At 38.3% G+C, this 17784-nt stretch overlaps 1 protein-coding gene across 1 annotated transcript; it reads left to right on the forward strand.

The window, feature by feature from the left end:
- Positions 1 to 1128: 1128 nt before the first annotated feature.
- hacd2 (3-hydroxyacyl-CoA dehydratase 2) lies at positions 1129 to 11256 on the forward strand. The gene is made up of 7 exons (XM_067516155.1): positions 1129 to 1354; positions 3434 to 3551; positions 4645 to 4663; positions 6735 to 6823; positions 7422 to 7543; positions 9777 to 9955; positions 10546 to 11256. Exons 1-7 carry the CDS (start codon positions 1230 to 1232, stop codon positions 10626 to 10628), a joined length of 735 nt encoding a protein of 244 aa, XP_067372256.1. The 5' UTR covers positions 1129 to 1229; the 3' UTR covers positions 10629 to 11256.
- Positions 11257 to 17784: the final 6528 nt, after the last annotated feature.

Genomic DNA, 17784 nt, shown 5'->3' on the forward strand with positions numbered 1-17784 from the left:
ACCAGAGTGTTACAAATTAATTTTTTTATATCAGTTTAAAGTTTTAAATCAGTGTTATTTTTTGTAACTAAAATTAAATACGTTGACATCTATTCCTAAAAAAATACAATAACATAGCACTTGGCACTTGGTAAACACCTCTGTTTACCTTTTCATCTGTTTTCACACTGGAGAAATACTGACACCTAAAGGTGAACAGAGGACGATAAGCACACACGCACTCTGGATTTTAAATGTATCATATTTATTTAAAGAACCAAACAAAGAATTTAACCCAGGAGATATTTAAATGGCGCATTTGAATCAAGTATATCCTGGCCTTTAATGTGTATGGCTCAAACTTAGAATAAACTCCCAAATAAATTGTATAACTAATTTAAGGCATCTCATTGTGTACATATCTCGCTAAACCAACAACACCCACAAAAAAGTGGGATTGTAACCAGTGGCCTTTAAGCTTGAATACCTGTTTATTGCCATTGTATATTTTAGAAATTCAAGATCTTATCCATTATACAACATCAGGGAGGTGTTTAATCTGTCAGAAATTCAGTCTGCGGCATTATAGCAACCGCAAACATGCAGCCAGAATAGTTAGGGATTATCTTCAGCCACAAGAATATGGTATCCCGTAAAGACTGATGTAACCCCCACCAAGCTTCAATCTCAACACCGTTATCTAAAGGTAATTGAAGGTAAAAGTGAGAACAATCTACAGTGGACCATCCCAATGCCTTCAAAGTTATGTGCAACCGAACCCAGGAGAATTTGTTATTTATCCTGCCCTCACACGTGTACACAAAATAAAATAAAAAACCCTAACTTGTATTATACATCATAACATGCATATATATAATGTGTCATATGAGGCAATCTTTTTATCATTGTTGTTCTAGATTTCGGAACGCCCAACAGGGGGCGTGCCTCCCAAAGAGCAATTTTACAGTCAGGTAAACTGCCAAATTTTAAATGTAAAGTTGAAATTAGTTTGACCGATCTAGAATGATTTAGATTTGATTCTCGCAAATATATACTGTTTAAATCAACATATTAAATATTGTTTGTGAGCGTCTCAAAGCGAAGCCGGAAGAACGGGGAGGTGAATCGTCTCGCGTGAGGACGACACTTCCTCCTTTGGCCCATGGTCAGGCCACCTCTGTTCGTTTCCTGACTCTGAGAACCTGACAGCCACCGTCGATCAGGACCAAAGACCATTAAGGGTTGTAGTCATGTCGGCAGCTGCCCCGGGGATTAGCAAGGCGGCCCACAGCGATGCGGGCCTCAAGAAGAAGAAAGGACCCGGTGCCCTGGCTACGGCCTACTTGGTCATTTACAACGTTGTTATGACAGCGGGGTATGTAGCATGCTTCCTCCTGCTAATGCTGCTGTGGTGGAGCATGAGTGTGTGTGTGCGCGCGTGTGCAAGACAGCACTGATTCACTGGAGGAAGCTTTCACTGTCACTGCATTATTTATTTTTCATTATTAATACTTTTTATTCAGTTTTATTCCCTGTTTATTTTAGAAACAGAGATCGTATACTGTGCAGTGGAATTACTTTGAATTGGCTTCCCACTGTCTCCAGATTAACGTTACAACCACCTGGTGTGCACATTAATTGGAACTGACTCGGACGCCATCCTAAAATAGTAGAGAAATATTAAAACTGATGCTTTATTGTGTGCACTCCGTGTTTATTTACACCACCCAGTGAAAGTTTTAATCTTGCATATGATAGAAAGATGGAAATGAAATGAATCAAGGGAAAGATAAGATTCAAAGGGTTATTCGTTATTCCTAGCAAAAAAAAGAAAAGAAAAGCCTTTGGGTAAATTTTTTAGTTGAGAACATAAAAAATAAACGACCTTATTAAACAGATGTTAGTCTTTTTTAAGGACCAAAGGAAAGAGAAGATTGGTGCCTAACTAAAACATCACATAAAATTAGCAAGTTGTTTAGTTATGCAAAACACAGTAATAAATATAATAACATAAAATAAAAATGTAATACTATAGTTTCAATGCATGTTGAACAAAGGAAGATATTTTAAGATGTCATCTGAGGTTTTTAAAATTTGAAATTCTTCACTTTTTAAGCATGTCAGACTAATGACTTATATATAATTTAAGGATTTCATAGTAGCAGCCCTAGTTAGGACCCTGAAACAATTGGAGACCAACAATGATTCAGCATATCTGCATTTACCATGTATGTAAACTTTACTGTACAGCTGTTTTTATTTTATTTTTTTGCCATTTACGGAATGCATTTTCCATTTTGAATGATTACACATAGATTTGTATTTAAGTTGGCTGGTATGAACAGAACACATTAGATCATGTTATGACCTCTATCTGGCTGAAATACCCATAAATGTGACAAATCAATTACTGTATCTTGAACCATGAACTCAGAAATCTCTCTGTCTTTTATTGCACTGCATTTTAGACTGTTGCACAATTGAATGGTGGGTGGTGTTAGCTCACTGTTCTAACCAGTCAGGTCACATTGTGTCCCGCTCCGTATTGATGGGTCACACAGAGCCTGCTTTGTACGGAGCACAAGTTAGGGTGTCGCACACACGTTTTCCCTTGTTAAAATGCAGCAACTACATTCAGACGTTGCTGTAGCAGCTTAGACCCTGCTAAACTGGTAATATTGGTTGTTATCACTTCTCCTGACTAAGGGCCTATTGGATACAAGTCATATGTGTCAGTCTGTTAAACGGCTACTCTGCACAGAGCTTCTCTAACAGTCAAACAGCTCATATCTCCATGAGCTCCATGCTGCAGTTCGCCTCTCATCCCTCTGTGGACCTATGCAGTAAATTATTATGCTCAATATGATATTATATGATTATGCATTTGAGGAGATATGTAAGCATGAGTTTGTTTGCAGAAGGTATGTCCTGTATTTTCCATTTCCTATTGTATTTTATCTTTATTTAAAATATCAAAACAAGCTAATTTAAAGTTTAACTGTCTTCAAAATGTACTGTCGAATTTTATTGTATAATATTAGTGCGATCGTTGGGAATTAAATGGCTTAATGTTATTATCCAAAGGTCTGTTAAAATATCAGAGCCTTACAGGTAATGGTAATGTGTACAATGCCACAACATTAATTCCACCTGGGGGTTTTAATGTCGTAGTGGACAGGGGTCAGCAGCTGCACGGCAAACTGTGATGCACTGCGTGTTCTGGCACCTGTTGGCCATGAGCAGCATTACACTGTTTTCATGCAGACCCGTGTCTGATTTATATAACTCTCCTTAAGATGGTAATATTAATTTTGGCTGCAATACAAACAGGTAGAGGGATATTGCACTTTTATTACTGAATTCTTTATTTTAATCAGAAACTGTGGACAAGGCAAACACAGATTTCCCCTATACCATCGTCTGGTAGAACTTTTTTATCCCTTCCGCTCTCCAGGTGGCTGGTGATTGCTGTAGGTCTTGTCAGAGCTTATCTGGCCAGAGGGAGCTACCATGGGCTGTACTATTCCATAGAGAAGCCTCTCAAGTTCTTTCAGACGGGAGCTCTTCTGGAGGTGAGATAAGCACAAGAGGCATAATTGCAAAATTAAAATGTTTTTAATGAAATACACATATATTTGATTCAACAATATAAGACAACTATATCTATATGTGCACAAAATGTGCCACCTTAATGTGGATAATTCATTAGTAATGTTTTCCATTTTATTTAATAATTTTACAGCATCCTTAATGACTGCAGATGCAGAACATCTGTAAGTGGTCAAATCATTAAACTAGAGTTGATGATTTTGTGGAAAGCTATTGCAAATTGAGTCTTGGATAAACAAATAAGCAAAAATGTAGTTTTATGTTTTGAAATAATTCAGCTTTTTTTATTTCAACAGAAACGTGTGTCTTCGATTTATGTGTGGATGTACTGAGCCATTAAGCACAAGCTCATTAACTGTACCTTGTTTGACATGTGCTGCTGTAACATATGAGTCTAGTAACCTAACATGCCTGAGCACACCGTGTTAAAGCCACACAGCTAAAGGATACTTTGGCATTTCATAATGGCTTTTTGTAAGATTTCAAACTAATAAAACTATAGTCTGGTTAAAAAATTATAGATTAAATAAAGTCCCCTGCTGTTTTTCAAAAGGGAGTCATGGAAGTAAACCCCAGCGTTGTCTGGATCTCTCACTCATGTTAAAAGGTTGCCTATAGACGTGCACAGGCTAAGCATCATTAGGTGGTGCAATGATCCTTTCTAGCCACATTGTACAGTAGGTCAATGATAGTATCTTCCATTCATCCAATAGTCTAAGCACAGATTAAACACTACAGACACTGCTATATTTTATTGTTTTGAGGTTTATTGACCCACACAACTGACAGGTCAACTGACAGGCCATTTTCTGTTATTGATTTGTGCACCTGTAAGTGATGGGTTATCTGAGAATATGGACGAGAAATCATTGCTAATCTTAACTGTCTTAGAAAGGCATCATTTTTCAGCAATCATCATAGTGCAAAATGACTCCCTACAATGCACGAACAAATCACCAATTAAGCCATACTTTCAGTACCAATGCCAATAAGCTCTTCTATGCTCCACTTTCAGAAGCACACTGAGTAATTGTCTGTTATCATTTGCTTTTACAGATACTCCACTGTGCTGTAGGTGAGTTTCTCTTCAGCCTCCACCTCACCTCCACTGCTCTGGCGACTCAGATTGCTTGAGACAAAGTTAACATTTAGGTGCTTCTGGATGCTTAAATGTTTTTATTTTTATTTTATCTACCAGCTGGTCTTTTTATCAGAAATCTGTTTATTTGACAGGCTGAAGTATGTGTTGATTTATAAACTTAATTTAAATCCATCCTGTCTCCAAAAGACACGGGTTGTCTCGTTGCATTAACAGGAGCTTCAGAAATTATTTAAACTCCTTCATTTGTGTCTAGAACATGACCAAAGTCCACTTACTGCAAATTGAATCGACCAGACATAGTTTTGAAATTCACTGTATGTATAAGGTTCCACATTTCACAATGTGTGTCAGGAAAAAAAAACAGGCTATGAAGGTCACAGAACTTTTTATAGACCTCAGTGATAAAACTGTGGCATAGATTAGAGCAGTTACATAAAGCGATATGTAAATCTTTGAGTGTTTCTATGTGCACAGTTGCTCTAGTAAAAGGAAAGAAATTTGGAACCAACATGGGGCCATGTGGAGATGGACAAGCTGACTTATAACCCAGAAGTCAGTCTATCAGAGCCTTAGAAGTCCTTTTGCAGAATTAGAAGAACCAGCACAAAAATGTCAGCCAAGCACACAGCCAAGACAAATACCTCAAGACGTCTCTGACCTGAAGATGGCAGTCCACAGTGTCCACAGGCACTTCCCAGCAAGTCTAATGGAGCCTGAGAGGATCTGCTGTGAAGAATGAGATAATCTGCCCACATTGGCAGTTTGTTACTTAAAAATTAAACCTAGAACATAGTAGGATGCAAAGAGTGAAAGGTTCTCAATACTTTCTGAAAAAACAATATGTGCATGAAGATCCCAAAATGTCATCAGAAGATGATTTGAAAGTTTCATCCTACAAAATTCAATGCTTTAATGATACTTAATTTAAAGCTCTCAGCCGAAAGGAGAGTAGTAGTCACATCCTGCCCAAGTCACAACTACAATTACAAGGAAAGTATCATTTTGAATAATGTAAGCAGATCCATCATTCTTTCTAGGAGGTGTTTGATATGTTTGAAGAGCTCAGTAACCCAATCCGTAATATGAAAAAAGATATCTAAAGTTATTTTGACAGGCTCAGACATGTTTGTATTATCATCCAACGCCTTGTAAAAACGTAGACTCCAGTGGCTGATATCTGAAGTAATGATTTTTGACTGGTCACATGGTAATTATGACTCATCAGATTGCATTTTCAAATACAATCTACAGTTAGACAAACAGAAGCTTTTCACATTTGAAGTGTTTGCCAAAGAGGGAAGCAAGAAGCTGTTTGCTGTAGTGGTGCTAATGTGATGAGAGACTGTGCTACGGTTCACAGTCCATTCTCTTCATTATCAGAGGTTTGAAGCTTAAGCTAGCCGACCTTTCCTATTGCAAACAGGCTCCCAGCAGCTGCCATCCTCTCAGCACGCACACACACACACAACTATAGGTTCCTACCTACTGGCTGGAAGAAGACGCTGTCATTAGTTTCCTTTTTATGTGCATCTGAGAGCTCAGTAATAAAGGCTCAGTTTTCCGTTTAAAACTCTATAGGAAATGCAGCTGTTAGTTTTTGTTGCTTCTCTTTCATATAATCCGGTATCAGTTTCTCTATTTCCTAACACATCATTACTTGTGACCATCGGTGTCATGTCTATCATTCTATTCTATTTTCCCTAGTAATCATTGATTTAGTCGGTAAAATGCTGAAAAGCAACATCATTGTCGTCATATCAAATTTTCCAGAGCCCAGTTTGACATATTCAGATAGTTTCATTGTGACTTTTTTTGAATCACATTTTCCACCACATTTCAAGTGGCTAATCGTGTAATAGTCTATTCAGATGTCTTGTTAGAATAAAAATCTGTTACACTTGCATATTAAACGTATGAAATAAAAAGCATCATTCCAGTCTCTTGGTTTTAGAAAATGTCCTCGTCCTGTCCCATAATAATTGGCATAGTTTTGTGAATGCACAAGCTAATTCACGCATTGCCTGTCTTTTGTCTCATATGTCAGGGATCGTACCGTCCTCTGTGGTTCTGACTGGATTCCAGGTCTTGTCCCGCGTTTTCCTTACCTGGGCCATCACGCACAGTGTCAGGGAGGTGAGATCATTTTCTGTGCATTCAATATAAACCACTCCTGCAATATGTCAATATATATGTCTAGTGATCAACATATAAAGCAGGAGCAGCGTCAATATTTACATGGCTTCATCTTTGAAAATGACCAATTCCTGTACTGTTTGCCTTGTTATTAGATTGGAGCGGAGTAAACGTGTAAGTAATCTCAGATGGTCTTCGTGTAGGGCTGCAGGAATGAATCTGCTGAATATGACTAGTGAATAATTCAGTGTTAATGTTGTTTTCTCTGTGGGTCTGTTGTGTGAGGATGTACTGACGAGCTGTCCTCTCTCTCTCTCTTTCTCTCCATTTTATGTCAATGTGTGTGGAAAGCTCTTCAGATTGAGAGTGTATATAATACTATATTAATTGTGCCTTTGCGCTTAACATCTTACTTGCATTAATTTTAACCTGATATGTTTGAGGATAGGGACCAGCGGCCTGCAGTGTGATATGATCTCTGAGCATCTGAAACAAACAGCATGGTTCTGTGATGAAAACTCAAAATACAGCACAGTAGTACAGTGCTATCCCGTCGGTTCATCTGTTTTTATAAATTATTTTTCCCATCATTCTGCAGGTGCAGAGCGAGGACAGCGTGCTGCTGTTTGTCACAGCCTGGACCGTCACAGAGATCATCCGCTACTCTTTCTACACCTTCAGCCTGCTCAATCACCTGCCATACCTCATCAAATGGGCAAGGTAGGGAACCTTAGAGACTGACATCAGAACAGGACATATTTGTTATGCTGACTGAAAAACATGGCGGAATCATTTTAAGATTAAAGTCTTTGATAAGAGCTACAGTAGGTCAAGGCTGAACAGATGGGCTGAGCCCTTACAAAGGTCAAGTTGCGAAATTTTTAACGCGTTAACTTGATTTTATCATGTTTTTCTGTATTATGGTGAAACTCATTAATATTCTCTTATTGGTTAAGTGAGTCATGATCAGCAGCTGTTTGAACATACAGTCCATCCAGCACTTAAATCTTTCCACATTTTGTTATGTTATTGCCTTATTTCAAATTGGATCAAATTCAATATTTTCCTCAAAGTTCTACAAACAATACCCCATAATGACGACGTTTGAAATCTTTGCAAATTTATAAAAAAAATAAAAATTAAAAAAAAAAAAAATCACATGTACACAAGTATTCACTGCCTTTTTTTTTTTAATAATTTGTTGAAGTACATTTAGCACCAATTACAGTCTCAAGTCTTTGAGTATGATGCTCTGACATGCACTGTTGGGACCTTATATAGACAGGTGTATGCTTTTCCAAATCATGTCCAAAGAACTGAATTTCCCTCAGGTGGACTCCAGTCAAGTAGTAGAAACATCTCAAGGATGATCAGGGGAAACACGATGCACCAAAGTTAAATTCTGAGTATCATGACAAAGGTGGATATGATTTCTTTTTTTTGTTTGTTTTGTTTTGTTTTTTTAAATAAATTTGCAAAGATTTGCAAGTGCCTGGATGCACTGTAGGGTCCCAAAGTTTGGGGGCTGGGTAGTTACAGACAGGTCAGAGTCCACATGTTGATCCCTGTCCTCCACAACTTTTAAAGCATCAGCTATGTAGTTATACTCTGTGTGAGAAATTATTATGCAATTCATTACTAACGAGAACTAAATTAGCACCAGCTTTCTTTGGCTGCCCCTTTTGAATATTTAGTGGTTTGACATTTAGTACACAAAATATTTAATTGATGGTGAATACAATCATTGATGGCATCTTATTTTGCAGTTTATTTCACCAACTAAACTTGATAAAATGTTGTAGTTTATATATTTGATACTGAACCTTAGGGGCTCGTGTTGGAACCAGTAGGAAAACATTACAAACTATTTCAGCCTGAGTGATAATAAAATGGGATAATGTAGTTAGTTTCTAATTCAATTAGTAATACACATTTTGTTTATTTGGTAAATTGCTTCATGAATTGCAAAAGTGATTTGTAGTGCTTGTATATACATCACCTCATGCTGAAAATCCTATTTTTGTATTTGTACCTTCTGTAGATTCTACAATAATGAAACAGGAGGTTTTCAAACACTGTATTATTCACTTGACTGCATTACACTGCATTATTCCAAACACTAGATATTAATTTCACCATCAAACCTAGAGTAAATTTTATGCTGTTTCTAATCTGATGGGATTCATCTGCATCCAAAGCCAAGGCAACAGTTGTTAAGTGCCTACCTCCCTGTGGTCTTTGTTGCTAGGTAGCAAATGAGGTCGTCGCTATATTGGTAATCGACTTGAGTTTGACTGAGACACAGAAAAATTGACCGTGCACCAGTGGAAAATCCAGTGAAGCATCAGTGAAAGCAGCCTCTGGATTTGGAGTGTTGGTTAAAGAAGTGACAGATCTTCTTCTTCTTCTTTTTTCTTCCCCTTTCTTTAACGTTCATTTAGCCCATCTCTCTCCTCAAAAGGCCTGATCCCACAACAGCCCTGTAATTAAAAATCTAGAAGCATAGCAGAGGCAGCATTACATCCTTTTTAGTTGCTTTTTTGAACTGTCTGTCAAACACTTAGAATGGGCTCCCTTTAGTACCTAAATGTACAGTTGTCTTTAAAGGAAATGTTTGACATGAGTGATTTTCTGCTCGAATTGTCTCAGAGCCTGATCACAATCTCAAACATTCCTCATACTCGTCCACTTTCTTTTAAAGAGATACAAATGTTTCTGGTGTTGCCGTCTTTGGCAACAAGTCTTTTTTTTTCTCTTCTCATCAAAATACTTTTTTTTTCTTTTCTTTTTTTTAACTTAAGCCATGTCCAACCTACTTATGAGGTGCCTTTTGTTATTCCCGTCTTTGTTGTTTGCATTTTACACCAGCTGTACCTCCCAGCATCATGTTGCAGGTACAATGAATAATGAATCTGTCTAATTTTTGTGTTTCCCCCGCTGCTGACTACTGCAGGTACACCTTTTTCATCGTGCTGTATCCCATGGGAGTGACTGGGGAACTGCTGACCATCTATGCAGCGCTGCCATACGTGCAGAAGACGGGCCTGTACTCTGTCACTCTCCCCAACAAATATAACTTCTCTTTTGACTACCACACATTCCTCATCCTCATCATGATCTCCTACATTCCTCGTAAGTTGACAAAGGCAGGACTTATTTATTTTCCACAACCCAGACATTTGCTGTGGCAATATATGCTCCTACTTGGTGTGTTGGTGCAGGAGCTCAGGTTCTGTTTTTAAGTGAACGTTTCTGTTATTTCATCCAGTCTCTCTCCTTTTCATTTTTGTCTTTGTTCATCCATATACTGAAATCGTAACCCCTCAAGAAATGGGTGAATATTTACAGTAGCTCTACTCGAAAAATGCGCAGCTCTCCATTAAGGACTTATCTTAATTTTGCAACAACAGCCAGAGCAATGAGTCATCTGTTCGGGCCCAGTTGGGTCTTCACATTGACTTTGTTTTGTGTCACTTGGATTTAGTTTTAAAGTACTTTAACAATCGTAAGCCTGTCATCATAATATGAAAAGGTTTAAAACTAATAGTTTTTGAATGGAGTCCACAACTAGAGTAAAATGTCTCCTGTTTCTTTTCTGAATCACGTATAACGTTACATTTTAACAAAAAGAAATACGCCTGTGTCTTCTTGTTTCAGCTGCTGTTGCAGCCTGATATAAACATCTCTTATTTACTTACTGACCCTCCTCTGCCTCACCCCAGTCTTTCCCCAGCTCTATTTCCACATGATCCGACAGAGGAAGAAGGTGCTGGGCCACGCAGAGGACTACAGCAAAGTGGAGTGAGCTGAACAGTGCTCAGAGGCCTAATGGAGGGACAAGAAAGCAAAACAACGAACAGAAGAACAAAATCATGTTTGCGCATTGAAACACAAAGCCTGACCAGTTTTCAAACTGCCAGAACTGACCTGGCCGACGATTCAGTTATCAAAAAAAAAGTTTAATTTCAGCTGTTGTCTGGGTTGTATAGATCTTCACAAGCTATGAATGAACTAATGTTATTTTTGTGTGGTTGTTTTTATTTATGAACAAAGTGCGGTTCTTCTTGTGTAGTCGGAGAGAATACAGCTACACACAAACTGAATTTGGACTCGGACACAGTTGAGCTGCCGTTTGAGCAGTGAGCAGAACTCAGTCGGGATTCACTTTTAGATGATACGATACACAAATCTGTAATAGATCCTTTACCTACTCAAGGCTTGTCTTTCCTTAAGAAGCATTTTTTTCCTTTAGAGAATAGTGAGAGAAATAGCACTGAACCTAGTAGGTTACTGCAGGTTTTGCATCTACGGTGTGTTTGTTGAAACAGACTGTTGTCCAGATTTGTACGTTTCTTTATTTTCTTTCATTCATTACAGTGAAAGGGTTGGTTTACATTCCTAATTTAGTCCAATAAATCCTGTTTCATTCTGTGCTTGCATGATCTTCTATCTGTTCTCCTCGTGTTAACTGCTCTTGGTTTGGTAATTGTGACTTTCATCTCAGTGATCTGACACTGATTACGCTGACTCACACCCAGTTTCCCAGTTTTCCCGGCCATGCTTGTGAGCGGTGTTTTCATAGTGTCATTGTTTTTCATTTACGGGATTTATACTCCAAAGTAGCCCGAAGATGGTTGAAGAGAATAGTTGTTTTTCCTTTAGACATATATCAAAATTCACAACCATCCCTCATCATGTGATTACATGTTAAGTTCTTTATCTATTAAAAGTGACTTGTTTTTTTTATGTTTGCCATCTTCACCTCATCTTCACTTAAAGTAGATATTGTGACTTATAAATGGGCACAATCCTTATTGCAAAAGAGCAATGAAGACATCATGACTTTAAGTTATGGAACACAACCAAAAAAAAGAAAAAGCAAAGCATAACATACAGTAGCAACAGTGTTTTCAGATCAAATATACCTTGATATGTAACACAAACAAAACTGCATTGTAGCCCAAATATTTGTATAATTAAGTAGAAAAACTGGTGATCATTCATTTATATAGAGCTGTGTGAGCATAAAGTACAAAGAGAACTAAATGGGCATAGTTTTACAGTTTGTCTGTTTTTTAACTGATGGGGGGGGAAAAAGATATTTAGTCCTAGTTTATGCACATTACATAATGTTTTCTTGTTTTGGGCAATGTTTTATATATTTTTTTAATTTTTGAGCTGTAATCCTGAATGTGTGTTGTTTTGGGGGGTTACTTTGCCAAAGAGTAACTTAATAACAGGTTGAAAGCATTAGGTTGCTGACGTCTTTCATTCCAAAACTTTAGTCTGGTGCACGTCTGCAATGTGCATTTCAGTACTAATGCAGAAAAAGCAAAAACATCAACCACTTGAGGTCAGCAAAAACAACATTTTCAGCTTAAGTTACTATTTTAAATGGTCTATTTACCTTAATTACAAGGACTATTCTTAACAGACCTCTTCTGGTGTACAGCTTTGCACATAGTTTTTTTTGTTGTTGTTGTTGTTGTTGTTATTTGGTTATTTTTTCCTCAAATGCCCAATATAGTTTCCGAGATTTCTTTCTCCATGGTGGCATATGGCAGTGATTACACACTTTTAATGTGTCCAGGTGTAGCAATTAACAATGTAATCAATAGTGTGTTTGACAAGGTTTGTGAAAAAGATATCTTCTGTAGTTTAACTCTGGTCTGGTGCCCTCCTTCGTTGTCTCCCGTGAGTCTCACAGGTCCCACCCCACAGTTTTAGAACCACTTGCATACTCCTGTGAAGCTTTCAGGTTTTGTGTAGGTCTTTATTTCTCCAAGTATCGTTCTACTAGCACAGGAGTGTTTGGTTATCTCAGTGAACCCTTTAACATGTCCAAGCTGAGTCGCTTCTGCTGTGACCTCTAAAATCTCACTTCCATCAGCTTGCCTTCTTTAAGCGTCATTATTCCGTCATTATAATATGAACTTGTCTCACACACCTTTACTCTGTAGCAAGGTGAGCAGCCGATGGTGCCCTTCACTTCCCCGTACATGGTTGAGCATGATTTGGGATACTTGGCAAAATGTCCTGCAGGAGCAGAAGGGCAGCCCGTTGTAAAACTGCATGAAAGAGGAATTCTGGAATGGAAATATGGGTCACATCATGACTTAAAAAACAAACCCCACAAAAGCATGGCAATGTTACTTCAGAAGTGGTTAATAATAAAGTTTTGATACTAATGTTTTGCATGGGGCCAGCAGACTTTGTACAGGTATGAATAATGAGTATATATTTACAATAAACCTATAACATGGGGAGCATATTTACTATTTTTGTATTTTATACAGTATATTGGTTGATTGACAGACACTCACACTGAGATATAGTGAATTTTGTAATGGTTCGTAGTTTAAATGTACCAGTGATCCATTCACTTGTTCTGTGTGTAGGTGGGAACCCGGCACTGGTTGTGTCCCCACAGCGAATCTAACTCTATCCTCTGCATCCTTTTCTCTCACACCAACTAACTTTATGTGCGACTGTCTCTAAGCCGAACAACATCTCTGGTCTCACCACCGTCTTGAACACCTTTCCTTTCATTCTCGCTGATTGTCTTTTATCACACAACACACCTGACACTTTTCTCCACCCGTTCCAACCTGCTTGCATTCGCCTCTTCACCTCTTTTCCACACTCTCCGTTGCTCTGAACCATTGAGCCTATGTACTTAAAGTCCTGCACCTTCTTCACCTCTGCTCCCTGTAACCTCACCGTTCTACTTGGGTCCCTCTCATTCACACACATGTATTCTGTCTTACTGCAGCTATGCTTCATTCCTCTGATTTCCAGAGGAGACCTCCACCTCTCTAGATTTTCCCGGCTGTGATTTAAAGCATTGCCAAACAGTCCATTGTTATCAACTTATTTCTAAGGGACTATTTACAATAATAAAAATAAAGTTTCTCATTTCATTTATTAATTGGTGAACAATATACAGGTAGTTAAAACAAATATTACTAACATTTTCATGTAAAATATTAATTATATAAATGATTTTGTTCATTGTAAATTTTTCCTCTCAACCTTCATGACTGTGTGTGATAAAAAAAAAATCGACCATATAGCATTCTAATAATTCAGAGAGCCTATATTAAACATGTCCACACAACGCAGGGCTTTTGCTACAGTGAACATTTCTAGTACATTTCAATTAATCCCTATGACAACATATCGACATCACTAAGGGTCATTTACTCAAACTTGACAAAGCTCCTCCACAGCCAGAGAAGACATTATGCAAGAAAACTGTGTCTGATGAATGATTATGTAAATGATTTTTCAAGTTAAACCATTTTCAACAGCCATGAGTGGGGGGAGCGACGCTGACTCCGTTTGCACTGAAGGCTGCAGCCAGCCACTTACTCTCTGATATTTCTGAATATACTTTTAGAGGAATCCCTGCTGTGCATAATGCTGGATATGACATAAGGTTTGTCTAAACTCTAACTCTCTGGAAACAAAGGTCAAAATCAATGTCCTGCAAACTAGTAAACGTGTATTTCTTTTTATTTGCTGAAATATGAACTTCACCTGAACTGACACATCATGCCAGGCTTTCAACCAGTCCTCCAACCTTAATGGCCATTCCAGCTTTTGGTATGTTGTTATTCTGTGTCAGTGACAAAATGAAGTCTGTACCATAAAATAGACTGTTACCCAGAACACATAACAGTCCAGTATGACCATTCCTCACACAACCATTTCCAAAGAATGACATCAAGCTATGGCTATATTAATCTCCACACTGAGTCAAAAAGCATATTCAAAGTAAATATCGAAGATATGTGGGTGGCTCTGTGTGACTCCCATTCGTTGCATACACAGTGTGCACAATAGCAGACTGTATAAATGGCTGTGTGTGTGTTTGGTTGTACATTTCCCTCAGTGATTGTACAGGTCACCCTCCACTCGGATGACTCACAACACTGCAGCAGTTGTCATCCTCTCCTTTTTGTGAAAAGGAATAAAACTGCACTGACCAAGACTGAGTGAGAGGATTCTTGGCTCATCAGTACTTGGCCTCATGATGTAGGCTCGTAGCGTTACATCGGTCCACCCCGTCATTCGGTGGCCGGACCACACGTGTTGCAAATAACTAGAATGTCTGACGCTTTTTTCGATGTCGTCAAAAGAATCGTGTGGATGGTGCAGTTTTAGTTTTGGTGCAGTGTTCGCAATGCAAATCCAACATTTGCAACTGTTTATCTTTGTGCATGTTGTTTTTCTTTACACGACTTTGTATCCGGTGTCAGGCATCTTTTTGTCTGTGGCTGCTACGACTGACTGATGGCAGACCTTTATTTAGATTTCATAGAACTTCATTCATTTATTTTTATTGGGCCAACGGCTGAACAACGTGTGGAAACTGATTCAGAGGGATGGAAGCAGACTAAACAGACATCTTCAGCTGCTGAGCTGACCAGTGTTGCCATGGGTGCATGTGTGTGAAAGCTTACTTTACGTTCACTGATTATTCGTGCAAAATTTGCAATTTAGAATTCTGCCATCACACATTTACTCTCATTTTGACCTCTTTCTGCGTATTTGCGTAGTCTATTGGAAATATAAAAGTATTATCAGTACATTTTTTCAACATATTTTCGGTGGAACCAGTCTTGACCACAAATGTAAAGGACTGGTATAAAGTGTTGGCTACTTAATATTTCGAATCTGTTTTCAGAGGGTTCTGCCTCTGGCAAGACATGTAGGGCATGTTATCAGTGTTTTCACTGTTTAATGGACTTGTTAATCACTCGGTGATTTCTCTGCTGCACTAGCATGATAAAGTGTTTATATTTTTTCTCAAGTAAAAGCTTTGCCAATATAAAAAAAACTACTTCTGGCTAGATTTGGTTGTATTGTAGTTTTTACTGTGATCGTTCGGTGCCATTTAGAAGCTAAAACATTTCATATGTGGGAAGCACACTGTGTGTCCAAGAATATGTGGACACAGCTTATATGTCTGGGTGCTTTTGGTTTATAGAATATGTCTTAATTCCAGTGAAGGAAAATACAATAAATATTGTTATTATATGTTTGTGGTGACAGTCTGGGAAAGTCCTTTTTTATGTTTCCTTTTAACATTCCTTCCAAAAATATTGGAATGACAAGGTCAAACGTATTTGTTTTTGGTGTTCAACATTGGGGTTTTAAAAGATTCAGGACTCTTTTACACCATATATAGAACATGGCAACTTTTTTACATCAGAGGACCTAAATTCTACATGAGCAAAAGTACTGGAACACATGACTGATACTTTGTTTGTTTCCCAGGGAAGGTCATCCTGATGGATTGCTCAAATATCCTGTAATCTCTGTGCATCTTCATACACAGTGGGATCTGGTACCTTTTAGTGCTTAGTGCTGCTGCTTCACAGCTAAAAGGTCTCATGTTCGAATCTACCTGCCCATGTGTGGAGTTTGCATGTTTTCCCTGTGTTTGCGTGGGTTTCCTTCTTGTACTCCGCTTTCCCCCCACAGCCCAACTCTATGCATGTTGCTTACTGATGACTCTAAATTGTCTGTAGGGGTGAATGTGAGTGTGAATGGTTGTCCGTCTGTGTATGTCTCTCTGTGTTGACCCGGAGGTAGACTGGAGAGCTGTCCAGGGTGCACCCCACCTCTCACCAAAGGACAGCTGGGAGAAGCTGCGGCCTGCTGTGACCCTGAACAGGATAAGTGGTTACAGATAATGGATACATGGACGAAAGAAACATTGTGAGAGCTGTAAAGAAAAACACCCCAAACAACAGTGAGCAAGAAATGGTTTTCCCAGTTTAGTGTTGACTAACTTGACCTCAGCCTCACTGTATGAACTGAAATACTCACTGTTAGCCAGGCCTTATCTCCCAGCATAGATGTCTGACCTCTTACATAAATGTGAACAAATCCCTGCAGCCGTGCTCCAAAATCTAATGACAAAGCTGAAAACAGAAGAGTTAAGGCTGTTGTTTCCTCACATTAATGGATGCTTTTCAGAAATAGCGCGTTGAACTTAGACAACTTGCAAATTGTTAAAGATGTCATTTTCTCTAAAATCCAGTGGAGAAGTTGGATTAAACTAATCACATTGAAGTAAAGTGCAAGTGAACGTCAAAGGTTAACTCAAGTAAGTGCACCAAGTTACTTTCCAGTACTGAATACTGGTGAGAATGGTGAGAAACAAAGAAAAAAAGGGCTCAGTTTCTTAAATTCACCTGACTGAACCTGTTTCTTGTGTGAGTTTAACCCAAGAAACTTGTGTAATTCAACACGGAACTCCGCAAAATAGGCCAAACAAGCAGTCATAAGATGAGCAGGAAACACAAGTTGCACAACTTGAATCAAAATACATTTGTATCTGATTTATATCTGAGCTAATGTTTTATTTGCAGCGCTGAATGGAAGCCCCTGTTCTCTGTTACCCGTGTTTCGGCCTTGATGAATTCCAGAGCGAGTGAAGGGAATTCGGCAAACACACGAGGCTCCTTGTCACATGCCTGCATTTATTAGCACACAATGCATATTTACATGAGAGAAATGCTGCATGTCTGTATGTATATGTCTGACACAGCCAGAGGGTCACTACATACAGTATAGTAGATCTGCAAGTGATTTTCATAAGTTTCGTTGTGGATCATTCTGCCAAGGACCTGGTTAATCATTTTGCTTGTTTGGTCCTGTTATAAAATATCAAATGCTCAAAATGCTTTGAACATTTCTAACTGATAAATGATGGAATCCATTAAATCTCAAAAGAAAAGTAAAAAGGAAAAGAAGAAATACAAGTGAGCTTTAGAAGGTTTAAAGGTTTAGGTGCAACGTTTGGGTTCATTTCAAACTAGAACAGCTCGAATAGTTTTACTCCATTTGTGTTTAAAGCAACTGTTTAGAAATTATCCTTGTTTTATTATTTGCACCAAGGGTCCCCAATTCGAGAATGGGAACCAATGGAGAAAAGAAGTTCACTGTGT

Source organism: Channa argus, chromosome 9 (genome assembly GCF_033026475.1).
Source record: "Channa argus isolate prfri chromosome 9, Channa argus male v1.0, whole genome shotgun sequence".
In the NCBI taxonomy this organism is placed as follows: domain Eukaryota; kingdom Metazoa; phylum Chordata; class Actinopteri; order Anabantiformes; family Channidae; genus Channa; species Channa argus.

Coding starts and splice junctions, on each gene's coding strand:
- hacd2 (XM_067516155.1), top strand. CDS start 1,230: ATGTCGGCAGCTGCCCCGGGGATTAGCAAGGCGGCCCACAGCGATGCG. Junction 1,355..3,433: donor AACGTTGTTATGACAGCGGG/GTATGTAGCATG, acceptor TCCGCTCTCCAG/GTGGCTGGTGATTGCTGTAG. Junction 7,544..9,776: donor TACCTCATCAAATGGGCAAG/GTAGGGAACCTT, acceptor TGACTACTGCAG/GTACACCTTTTTCATCGTGC.